Below are 13,006 nucleotides of genomic sequence, written 5' to 3' on the forward strand. Positions count from 1 at the left end.
TTAATTAACAACATTTTAATATAGAATTTTTAATATAGAATGTAAAGAAATTTCAATTATTTTAAAAACTTTCAATTATTTGTTTATAAAAATTCAATTATCAATTTTAATAAAAAATTTTAAGTGTGTCTTTCTTTAAATTTACTAATAAAAATTTTAATTATTCATCTTCGCACTAAGAAACATGAATACATTAGATGACTCTTCTTCAAATCTATTGCTATTTCTTTGCATATAATTACTAATTCTTTCCTTCTTAAGGGACAATTCAACCAACACAGATTAAAAATTAACCAACTCTCTAGACTTAGTTAAAAATAAATAATTTGATAGCAAAAAGTGAGTCACTGATTTAAATAGTTATATTTTACTAATGAAATAGTTAATAATGAACTAATTCTTATTAGGTAAATTAACTTTTAGGTTATGTAAAAATGACTGAAATTTTTAGTATCTAACTATGACAATTATTAGTGAAATTGAACTATTTTTGTAGTTATTAATTTACTAATAATTAGTAATTATCTATCTAATTAATTATTTTCTACTAATAGCTGAAGCAAAATGTCAGCCACGATTTTACTAATACTATTTTTAACTAATTCAGATTTAGAAAGAAATGATTAAATTCTTAACTGACTAATCGCGAGCGGTTAAACTGGCTTTAATCACTGATTAACTTTTAACTCCTAATAACTCATTATTGACCATAGTAACACATCAAACAACCATATACTCTTTTTCCAATCATCTTTAAATCTTCTTTCACCTTTTCTTTTAAATCTTGTCTTTTCAGTTTTTCAAAAATCCCTGTAAACTTTTGCTGATGACTTAAACCAATAATCCAAATAACAAAATTCATTCACTTCTTCAACTCTTTTTCCATTAGAAAATAAGGAATGTTTCACTATCGTTTCTCCTTTCGGTCTCTTCTATAAAATAAATAATTAATTATAAACACTGTAATAATTAAAAATAGTAACTAATAATACATTACCAGTAGTCTCCTGTCCTGTAGTATCCTTCATGACCCGAATACTTGCAGTGAATGAACTATACGAATCACCCGACAGATGGCACGGAAGACGAAGAATGCGACAATACCAACAGACAGTATAGTTATCTACACATGCTACAAAAGCTCTAATGTAGATATAGTAGAATTTGATGTATTCAAAAGCGAAAACCACAACTAAGTCTATTCAATTGACTTCAGATGTCACTAAAAATGTTTTGATTCTATCATTCATAGACACTTCAGCAGTGAAATAAAAAACAAAATATTTATGTTATAAAAACCAATTTCTTAAAAAGAGGAATATAATTTTGTTTAACGAAAACCAGCTGCACGATGGAAAGTAATTCAGAACGTTTAGCCGATCTTCTAACCGGCCATAAAGCACTAGAGCAAGAAGAATTATTTTTAACTAATTTACTCAGTAAAATCGATAAACAAATACACGCTCTCCAGGTATGATGTTTAATTAGTTTTTATAAATAAATAACTCAATTGCTTTATAATTTAATTAGACAATATATATTTACGTTGCCCAAGTAAATGTTTTCTCTAACATAACCCCACTTTTTTGAATTTAATTTTCTTCAAATTTTTCGTTTTGAAGAAATGAATCATATAATATCTGAAATTTAAATTTTTTAACTTATTAGTATCTTGTAAGAATACTTATGTAGAAAATTAAATTAAGAATTAAAATTATCTCATATTTTCTACACGGAGAGAGAATATATTTATTAAATTTTGTTAAAGTATTTTACAAATTGGAGAAAAAGAAAAAGCGCAACAAAGCGAAATTTAGAAATTTTGATAAAAAATTTCGCTTTGTTGCACTTTTTCCCCAATTTGTAAAATACTTTTACGAAATTTAATATATATTCTCTCTCCGTGTAAAATCGTAAAATAATTCAATTGTTGATTTTCTCAGGTGGAGCAGTTAAATATTATAAATGCGAAAAACCAAACTGAGACCAATCCGATGAACAGGAATGATAACACTATAACCGGAGATGTTCCACAAGTACCTGAAGATAAAACTGAAAAGGAATCGTCAAATGAAAATAGACTCGAATTAGATTTAAGACCCATTAAAAGATACATCGATTCTGAAGAGGACGAGGAAGAAGACGATTTCGAAAATAATGAATTCGAATTTCCGAATAATAGTGCAGACTTTGATTATTTGTAAAAGGCAAAACCAAAATTGAAAATTGCTAATTAAGGAAATATATTTTTAAGAACTAAGAATTTAACTTGTATATTATGTAAATTTTATAGAATTTCTAACGTTTTGAATTAAAATTCCAAGTGGAAATTTAACTTTACTATATTTAATGTAATAATTTTTAAAATCCTCTCGATTCGAATCGAATTTTCGTTTAAACGTAATTATGTTTCTATTTTTTCTAACTTTTATAAATGAGGTTTAATTATAAAAGAAACAAATGCTCTAAAAATTCTGAAAGTTCAAACGAACAAAATTTTTTGGGAAAAAATCAAGATTATCTAAATTGACTTAAAATAGATTCGTTTGCTCTTTTAGAACTTCAGAGACAAAAGACTGAAAAATTAGATTTAAAATCCATTATTTAATATAATCTTTTTTTCGCAGAAGCATTAAGTGGAAATAAAAAAAAAGTCTCTAAATTAAAAATTCAACTTAACATTCTCATTGCATTCAATCGAAAGCACATAGTCCAAAGAAATTCTCTATCAACTATAAGATTTATTTGTATTTTACAAGAAAACGAAATGTGCGAACTTTTAAAGTATTTGAATTCCTAACGTTACTTTTGTTTTAAAAACTATAATACAATTTAAAGAAGAAGAAGAAGAAGTTGAAAAATTATGAAGGATTTCTTTGTTGTGAATTGTCAAATTGATGTGAGGGATCATCGATTATTGATGTCTGTTTAAATTGATCGGCCATTATTCTCGTGTAAAAGATACCTATTCCCTCAATAACAGCAAGCAATACACCGCCAACAATTGCGCTGCCAGTCATTGCAGCAACGCCATTTCTCGCAGCCAAAATTGCTCCTGTCGTTGCACCGCTTATTATCGAATTCCATGGATCTTCTTTCCGCCTAAAGTGAACTAAGGTGCAGTCAATTGTCGAGAATGTACCACCCCAAATGGCAAAATTTCCAGCCAATATTGGAGCTCGCTGTTGAACTGTTATTATACTTCCCATAAATCGTTTACTCATTCCACTGGGTGCATTTCTAAAACCTTTGATCGAGTGAAACAAGGCACCGCCAATTGCACCCATTGTAAATGCACCGCCACAGTCGTCCACTATTCGCCATGGACACGGTTCCCTGGTGTACTCCTCCATTTTTTACCAAAATTGTTCCTGTAAAGAAAATATTCTCATTAATAAAGATTTTAAATATCTATTCCCACATGGCATCGAAACCATCATAGTAAAAAATCAGTCACTGATTCAAATATGTAAATAAATTTTTAAAAAATTATCCAATTAATAAAAATTTTGTGAAATTCAACTGAAAAAAAATTAAATTTGTTAAAGAATTTAATTAAAAACTTTTTAATAAAATGGAATTTTCAAAGTATTTTAATTTAATAATTGATAAATAAAATTGAATTTTATAAAGAGTCACATTCTAATGTATTGATATTTCTTAGAGCGAAGATTAATAATTAAAATTTTTATTAGTTAATTTAGAAAAAGATACACTCTTAAAATTTTTTAATAAAATTGAATTTTCGAAAAGTTTTTTTGAAAATTCTGAAAAATAAGATTTTTGAAATTTTTTAATTCTACTGTTTCAAGATAATTGGATTTTTAAAAACAAATATGTAAATGAAACTTTTTTAAATAATTAAAATTATTATATAAGTAAATTCTTTTAAAGAATTTTAATTAAAGTTTTCAAAAATAATCAAGAAAAGTTAGTTACCGTAATTATAATTTTATTTTTAAGGTAGAAAGTCCCTCTTAAAGTTTTAAATCAAATTTTTGCTTCTAAAAGTTATATTATTATATTATTATCCAATAATTATAATTATTGAACTTCTTTTAAGTTTTTATATAATTTTAAATTTCTGATTGTTCAAATAATTGATATTTAATATACTTATTTCTTGAAAAACTTAAATTTTTATTACTTATTAAGTACATAATTAATTATTATTACTGCTTATTATTTTCAAAAATTTTAATAAAATTCTTCACAAAAATTCAATTATTTTTATAAATAATAACATCAAAGAATTACTTTTATAAATAGTAAAATTCTTTGCAGAAAATCAATTAGTATCAATACATTTTAATAAAATTGACTTAATCAAATTTTTAATTTTAATTATGAACAGACAAGATTATTTTTAAAAATTGAAAAAATTCTTTGTTTAATTCAATTATTTTCCAAATTTGTAATTAAAATGATTCAAAACTTTAATTATTACTTAAGAAAACGATAAATTAATAATTTTTTAAATAAAAATTTCAATTTTATTAGTTTACAACAATTAAAATTTCCAAAGATTTCAATTTAAAATTATTATGAACTTTAATTATTTCTCAAAATTCATAACATAACGCTTCTAAAAATCAATTATTATCTAAAAATTTGAATTGAAATTCATTTATAAATAAATTTTTTTTAGAAAGTTCTACGAGGATTCAATTATTTAAATATAAAAATAAATAATTTTGTGAATAATGGAATATTTCTTAAAATTGATTTTTTATAATGCATTTTATCAAAATTTTTGTAATTTATTTCTATAACAATGTTTTTATGTTTAAATCGATAGGTTTTTAATTAAACTTTACTATAATTAAGTGGTTTCAAGGTTTTAGTAATTTTTTTTTCTAATAAAAAACATAAAAATTATAAGTCACCTTGGTTATGTCAAAAAGTTGTTAAATTAAAAATTCGTTGTTAATAAATTTTTTTTAATATTAACATTGACAGTCCTTAAATTATTAAATTTATGTTTATCTAAATTTTTTTGAAAAATGGATTTAAGTATCAGCTTTTGAAAACTTGCTCCTCAATTGTCACTAAACTTTGCAAGTAAATCATTAATAAATTTTTGGAGATGTGTGGGTTTAAAACTCCCAGTTCTTCAAAACAATCACATTTTTTTAATTTTTAATAAACAAATTTCATCCTGGAAATTTGGAGAACCGAATTCGTAAACATTTTACTGCAGAATTTACAATGGACTGTATTTAAAGGTTAGGTTAAGTATTTGGAATTTTAACAAAACACACAAAATTTATGTATTTTTTTCATAAAGACTTAAAAAAATAAATTCTAATTTTAATTCTACGTTTGTTACACCAATAAATAGTATTAATTGTCTAATGTATAAATAAAGTATTAATAATGACATCCAAGTAATTGGATAACAGAATCTTAACATCTATAGAATGTTAACACTATACAATTGTCGTTTTTAATAAAATGCTAATTAAATAACTCAATAAATGTAATACATTAAACAAGTAACGGATTGTCCTTAATATTCCACCAAAATAAATAGAATAAATAAATAAAATAGTATAGTTAATTCCATTCTAAAGCAGGTAGGTCAAGGGATTAAAAAGTGAGGTTAGAATGATGAAATCACTCACGTAATTCAGTTCTACCCTCCGACATACAGTTTTACAGATAAAATATTGTTGCCAATTATGTTAAAAATGATTTTATAGAGATAATTTTATTTGCAACTTACACCAAAACAAGAAATTTCACACTATTTTGCACTTTGCTGGAGAAAAAACACGCCGGAGCACCTAGTACTTTGCACAGCTTCGTTGAAAAACAACTCGAGTCAGTGTCAACACTTAAATTGAAAGAAATATCAAAACAAAAATTTACGATTTAATGCTAAAATTGCCATTAACTGACAAAATACGAATTGAAAATTAAAAATTTGCATTATTTTACCAAATAAAAAGTATTCTTATTTTTAAGTTTCTATTTTCTAAATGGTAACAAGTTATTTATTTGACTAAGATTTAAGTATGGCGCCTCGAGTCCAAGAACCAATCAAAACCTTTCAAACAGGGTTTTTTTCCATTCCCGGGCACTTCAAATTAATAATAATTGAATTCTTCAGTTAAATAAAAAAAATTACAGTTTATTCCAATACTGACATAAATAAAAATGTTATAAATAAATAAATTTATATTAAAAAAGATTTTTTTTTAAATTCTCCACAAAAAAATGCAGTCCTTATGGAATTTAAAGCGCAACTACAACTAATGTTCTAAAATAGAAAATGGAATGAGAAATCCAAAAATAAATCAGGCCTCCACTAGTCTTTGGAATCTGTTCGTTGTATAAGCATAAAAATTTCTTTTTTTTTCCCAATTTTCACAAATATTTTCTCTCTTTCAACTTTAAAGAGTATTTTAAATTTATTGTTATTTTTGAGTTCAAGAAAATTCCCTCCAGTGACAAATTTTCAGAAACAAAAGAAAATATCTTCTCAATTCAGACAGTTGGGAATTTATTTTTCAAAAAAAAGTGTCTAAAAGTGTCAGAATTACAAGTGTTGGAAAAAATTAATTTTTCTAAAATTAAAAAAAAAGGAGAAATAAATAAATAATGGCAGAAAATTGTAAAGCAGCTGGGGATTCCCCTTGTGTGGAAAATTTGATTCCAAAGGAAGAATTAAAAGAAATTGGTGTTAAATTACAAACAGTCGAAAATGGAAATAGTTTATTAATTAAAAATGATCAAAAAGATGTTTGTCCTTTAATCATCAATGAAAAGAAGGAAGAGGATTTATCAAAAGTAAGTTTAATTCTTTATTTTTTATTATTTTTTATTTATTTATTTAATTATACATTTATTTGCATATTTTTTTAATTTTTATTTTTATTCTATTTTTGTTTAGCATTTATTAATATATATTTTTGTTTAATATTTATAATTAATATTGAATTGAAAAATTATTAATTTATTTCAATTAAATTAAAAGAATTTTTATTTAAAAAGAAATAAAAATAAAATAAAATAATAATGGATTAAAAAAATAATAAAATTAATTGATTTTGAAAAAATAAAAAAGTAATAAATTTTCATTTAATTTACTAATTACGTTATTGTAACGAAATTAATTGATTTATTAACTGTATATTTTTTTCCAAGGGTGACAATAAAATAATTGAAACAAAAATCGTCGAAACTTCTGATACCGTAAAAGAACAGCAAGAAGTCGTCGCAAAGGTTAAAAAACTTTGATTTTTGTTTTCAACTTTTTATTTAATTTAAATATAATCAAGTAATTATAAATATAATAATTGAAAATCATAATAGTAATAATAATAGTAATTATAAAAATTGTAATTATATATTTTATTAAATTTTAACCCCAATATTTTAGGATTCAGATGAGAATAGTTGCTCTTTAGGGACAAAAAATACTGAAGAACTGAAAAAAGTAGGCAAATTAAATATTTTTATTCTAAAAACTAAAAAATTTTTGTCTCTTAATTTGTTTTTCTCTTTAATTTTAATGTATTTTATAATCTTATTGTTTATTTTTTAATTAAATTTTTTATAAGAGCAGTAAAGAATTATTCTTTATTTTTTCAATAGAATGGCATTGAGAAGGTAAACACTGAGGATAAGCCTTGCAATTCTCCTGATGTTAACCAATTACTAATTGAAATTGAGGTACGACGGAATTAAATATTTTTTATTATAATTTTTTAATCAATTTCAAATTTTAATATTCATTTCAAAATTCGAAAACTAATTTCAACTTTTAATATTAAAAAAAAAAAAATCAAAATTAAAAAATTTAAAAATATTTGAATTTTATATTTTTAATTGCTAAAAATTTACGAAATAAAAGTAATTAGTATTAAAAAAAAATTTTCTCCAAAGGCTCGAACAAAGGAAAGGGATAATTATCATAATAAACTAATCGAGAGTGAAAAAAAATTCGATATTCTTGAGACTGAGTACAATGCACTTTCAAATGGAAAAGAGGATGAATCAAGTTTACGTCAGGAAGTGAAGAATTTAAAAATTGCCATGGCTCAAACACAATTAAAATTGGACGATCGCATTCGAATTGTGGCAAATCAAGAAAATCAAATTAACGCCCTAATGAGTCAAGTTTCATCATTAAAAGATGTTGTTAACATTACAAAAGATCTTTTAAATATTCGCAATATGGAAGTCAGACATTTACAGGTAAAAAAAATTATCAATTTTTCTATATTTTAATTTTTTATCATTTTTATAAAAAAAAAATTCTCAATTTTTCCATATTTTAATTTTGTATCATTTTTATAAAAAAAATTCTCAATTTTTCCACATTTTAATTATGTTTCATTTTTGTAAAAAAAAATTTTTTTTTAAATTCGAAATTATAAAAATTAACTTTGCATCTTTTTTTTCTCTATTCCAGGAAAATGTAGAGACAATGGAGGAAAAAATCAACATTGAACGTGAAAAGCATAATACAATGTTAGTGAAAATGGAGTCGGCCTTTAAAATAAATCTTGATTTGAAGCAAGAATATGAAACTCAATTGCGATTGTTTCAAGATCTACGGGAGAAATATGATAAAAAAGTCGCTATATTGACTGAAGAAAATGTACGTTTGGAAAGTCTCGATAAACAAAATAAAACTATTTAATTTCTTTTTTTATATAAATATTTAATTATCAGCATAAGTTTGTTTGATTTTTCGTGTTCAATTTTTTTGTATTCTTACAATACCAATATGTAAATATTCTAAGAAAAACTGAATATTTAAATAAAGTATCGTTTTTTACAAGAATAACAAAATTATTCCGATTTCTCAATTTTCGCAAATTTTCCACTGTGAAATTAAGAAAAAAAAATATTATATTGAGAATAGACTATTTCAAATTCGTTGCAGTTCATTTGAAATTTTGAAGATGGCACCACAAAGTCGAAAAAAGTATTAAGTACATTCTACAATGAAAAAAAAATTATTTGATTCAAGTAAATATTTATTTGATTATTATCAAATAAATATTTACTTTAATCAAATAATTTTTGTAGTATTTATTATTTAAAAATAATTAAATAAAAGTATTTATTATAAAAAGTTACACTGGAAAAAAAAATTTATTTGATCCAATTAACCGATTACTAAAAATTATTTGATTCAAGTAAATATTTATTTGATCAAATAAATATTTTCTTGAATCAAATAATTTTTAGTAATCGGTTATCTGAATCAAATAAATTTTTTTTTCAGTGGAACTTTTTACAATAAATACTTTTATTTGTAAAAATTTATTATTCTAAATATTTTTCTTAAACTTACACTATTGAAATATTGAATTGTAATATTACTAAGATTACATGACATTCCAGTAACATTATAATAATATTTCGCGCTACTTGGGTTTTTTATTTTTTAATTTAAATTTATAGACAACTTTCCCAGATGGCGACACTTTTTATTTTATTTTCCTATTTTCATTTAGAATTCAAAGAGAATATATAAAAACTTTTTTTGTTGTTGAAGGTATTAAAACATCATAACTTATCTCAATTGCGTGAGTCACTTACACTTGTGTAATCCTAAAACAATTGTTCAAATATAAATGTATAATAATCAGTCCTAGTTGATTAAAGAATAAAAATTTCATAAAAAAAACATTAAATATATAATATAAAATATAAATTCAAATATAAATGTATAATAATCAGTCCTAGTTGATTAAAGAATAAAAATTTCATAAAAAAAACATCCGTTCAAACGGATAAATTTTTTACTATCTTTTTTCAAATTAAATCTTAAAAAATAAACTTAGATATATGTACCTGGAAATTTTTAAAAATTAAGTTCATTATTTAATTTGCGAAAAAAAATTCTAAACAATAGGAAATATTTGTTTCTTCTTTCGAACTTATATAACTAAATTCTATATTCCCATAAATAATAGAAAATAATAGAAAACATATTATGAAATAGTTACAATATACGTATATGTATACTTAGAAATACAAGTTGCGATTATTTTGTATGATAACTGTGTTCGTAAAATAGAAGATTTGAAGACATCGCGTAATAAAGAAACAAAACAAGTTTGAGACTAAGTTTGGAAAAAATTTGAAGTCAAATCTACATAGATCGGATAATGAATACCCAAGAAATATGTAACTGATTTATTTTTGGGAGGAGATTGGAGGGTCGAGCTTGGCTATTTTCAGAAGGTTGCCACACTGAAACTGTTATTGTGTCTGCTATTTTTTAGTCGCAAAATTTAAATTTATATATATATATATATATATATATATATATATAAATACGTAATTAACGTACATTCAGAAAAAAAATCCCAACCTTATAGGGTAAATGCACTAGTAGTCGGACACTTAAGGATACAATCTTAAATTATGCTTTTTTTCTTGAAATAGCAAATATCTACTGTGTTTATAAGCACATTATTAATTAAAGAAGTTCTTCAGGATTAAAAATCATATAAATTTGTTACAAATAGTTGAGTATTTAATAAAATATAAACATTTTAATAAAAAATTACGAATGCTTTAGTAGTCGGACACTTTTTCCCCTTGTTTCTATAGTCGGACATCTGTCAGATATTTTGAATTTATAAAGTGAAAAAGATAATTTTTTAATTGCTATCTACTGGAAAATGGAATTAAAGCATATTAGAAGTTATTAATATAATATTTAAACCCTATAAGTTTTAATATTTATGATTAATTATCAACAAAACTTTGTGCCACTCATCGCGCTACTCGAAAATGGCTGTATCTATAGTCGGACACCATGATTTTTAAAACATTAAATAAAATATTTCTTGTTTAATTATTTTCGAAAATAACACTATTTTAATAAAATATAAACTTCACACATTCGTTTTGTATACTTTTTAAAGTAATTATCACAATGCATTATTATTTATTTGCCAAAAAACACGAAAGTGTCCGACTACTAGTACTGTCCGACTATACCCGCACTTACCCTAGATACTAATAACTAATTTTACAATTAAATATTAAATTTATATTTCCTTGAATAAAATTATAATCAATGTGTATAACTATAAATTAATAATAATATAGCATACTAGCAAACAAAATTCAATTATCTTCAAATATAATAATAATAATATAAAGAAATAAAATATATTAGCAAACTAATGAAATTACGAGGTATCGAATATCTGCAAAAACACGGAAGAGACTTTTTTTGGAATATATGGATTATGAATGTTTTTTTAAGTAATAATATGCTATCGAACAATCAAAATTTAGAAAAAAAAGATTAATGTCTGTATTTATAGTAATTTTTATGGGCTTCATGCAAATTTTTTTTATTTATATACAAAAATAACTGAAAGATTTATTAAAAAATTGTGATTGAGAAATAAATGGCCCAAATTTATTTCTTTTTCATCTTTTTCAAAAAGAAAAACAGGATTTTGTATAAAAATTGTAATTATTAAATAGAAATTCTGATAATTTTTTTACATTAACTTCTAAATAATTAATAAATAAATTAATTTAAATAATAAATTTTATATCGTTAAAAATTATGATTAAAAAACATAAATTACACAAATTTATTTTCCAAAAGAAACTAAAAATTTTGTAACCAAATATTATTAATATTGACAAATCAATATTATGAAAATTTCTTAATTTTATTTTATAAAAATCTTTTAATTTTCTCAGTTTTATAATTTTTAATAAACATTAATAAATTGTGATTGACAAAATCGAAAAACTGTACAATATTTTGGTATGTGCGATGCAATAAGTGTTTTTGAAAAAGAAATAACAAAAGCATTTACAAAAACTAACTTTAAACTGGGGATAAAATGAATTAAAGATGTATAAAATTGTCTATGTTAATAATAATGGTTGTATTCCGTTAATTTATTCGCAGTTTAAAATTAGATGTTTGCTTTTATATTTCCTATCTTTTTTAATAATATTTTTCTTCTGAAATATTATCAATTTTAAAATTAATGTATTAAAAAGCATTGAATTCTTGCAAAGAATTTTTTCAAAAAAATTTATTTAATTTTTTCGAAAGATTTTTTTATTTATGAAAATATATATATTCTTGTGCAGAATTTTATTACAATTTTCTAAAATAATTTAATTCATTCAAGGAATTTTCTTAAAATATAGAAAATAATTAATTCCTATCGAAAAATATATATTATTAAAGATATTTTGCCAATAATAAATTGAATTCTTTTAAAAAGTTTCTTTAATTTATTAAATATAATCGATTTTATTAAAATGTGTAATTAATAATTTTATCATTAAAATTTTATTAAAATTATTGACATAGACAAATAAACTCTTTTATACAATTTAATTAGAGTTTTTGGTAAATATGATTAAATTCTTTTAAAGAATTTCTTTAAGTTTTTTTTTTTAAATAATGTTGTGTTTCGAATATTTTTAATTAAAAATTTTAAAAATAATTGAATTAAACAAAGAACTTTTTCACCTATTGAAAATAGTCGTGTCTATTGATAATTATATAATTAAATATTTGATTATTGAAGTTTATTAAAATTGTATCTAAAATAATTGAATTCCTGAGAAGAATTTTATTGTTTATAAAAAATAATATATTTCTTGCCATGAATTTTACTACTTATAAAAATAATTGAATTGTTTCGAAGAATTTATTAAAATTTTGAAAAATAATTGAATTTTTTGCACAAAATATTAAAAATTTGAAAAACATTGAATTCTTTCATGAAAATTTATTAAAATTGTATTACAAATAATTGACTTTTTACAATGAATTTTACTATTTGTAAAAGTAATTGAATTATTTCAAAAGGCGTCTTGAAATTTTAGAAAATAATTGGATTCCTGAGAAGAATTTTATTATTTATAAAAAATAATATATTTCTTGCCATGAATTTTACTACTTATAAAAATAATTGAATTGTTTTGAAGAATTTATTAAAATTTTATAAAAAAAAAAGTGTATTTTCTTTCGAAAAATTTTATTAAAAAT

The 13,006-nt window shown here is 22.3% G+C and overlaps 3 protein-coding genes across 5 annotated transcripts; 2 read left to right on the forward strand and 1 right to left on the reverse strand.

The window, feature by feature from the left end:
- Positions 1-1,226: 1,226 nt before the first annotated feature.
- On the forward strand, positions 1,227-2,263 carry LOC122503961. Its single transcript, XM_043614756.1, has 2 exons — positions 1,227-1,471; positions 1,944-2,263. Exons 1-2 carry the CDS (start codon positions 1,352-1,354, stop codon positions 2,202-2,204), a joined length of 381 nt encoding a protein of 126 aa, XP_043470691.1. The 5' UTR covers positions 1,227-1,351; the 3' UTR covers positions 2,205-2,263.
- A 321-nt stretch (positions 2,264-2,584) lies between these two features.
- LOC122503949 (mitochondrial import inner membrane translocase subunit Tim17-B-like) lies at positions 2,585-5,849 on the reverse strand. Of its 2 annotated transcripts, none has more exons than XM_043614736.1 (2): positions 5,726-5,849; positions 2,585-3,371 (listed from the first exon to the last, which is right to left on the reverse strand). In XM_043614736.1, exon 2 carries the CDS (start codon positions 3,351-3,353, stop codon positions 2,862-2,864), a length of 492 nt encoding a protein of 163 aa, XP_043470671.1. In that variant the 5' UTR covers positions 3,354-3,371; positions 5,726-5,849; the 3' UTR covers positions 2,585-2,861. The 2 variants fall into 2 exon arrangements, with proteins under 2 accessions (XP_043470671.1, XP_043470680.1); XM_043614745.1 differs by having other exon boundaries at positions 5,625-5,775.
- A 472-nt stretch (positions 5,850-6,321) lies between these two features.
- Positions 6,322-8,781, forward strand: LOC122503692. Of its 2 annotated transcripts, XM_043614337.1 has the most exons (6): positions 6,322-6,792; positions 7,150-7,227; positions 7,385-7,441; positions 7,600-7,677; positions 7,891-8,202; positions 8,420-8,776. In XM_043614337.1, exons 1-6 carry the CDS (start codon positions 6,604-6,606, stop codon positions 8,648-8,650), a joined length of 945 nt encoding a protein of 314 aa, XP_043470272.1. In that variant the 5' UTR covers positions 6,322-6,603; the 3' UTR covers positions 8,651-8,776. The 2 variants fall into 2 exon arrangements, with proteins under 2 accessions (XP_043470272.1, XP_043470280.1); XM_043614345.1 differs by lacking the exon at positions 7,385-7,441 and having other exon boundaries at positions 8,420-8,781.
- The last annotated feature ends 4,225 nt before the right edge of the window (positions 8,782-13,006 follow it).

The sequence above is a fragment of the Leptopilina heterotoma genome, unplaced genomic scaffold, assembly GCF_015476425.1.
Source record: "Leptopilina heterotoma isolate Lh14 unplaced genomic scaffold, ASM1547642v1 Lhet_11, whole genome shotgun sequence".
Lineage (NCBI taxonomy): Eukaryota > Metazoa > Arthropoda > Insecta > Hymenoptera > Figitidae > Leptopilina > Leptopilina heterotoma.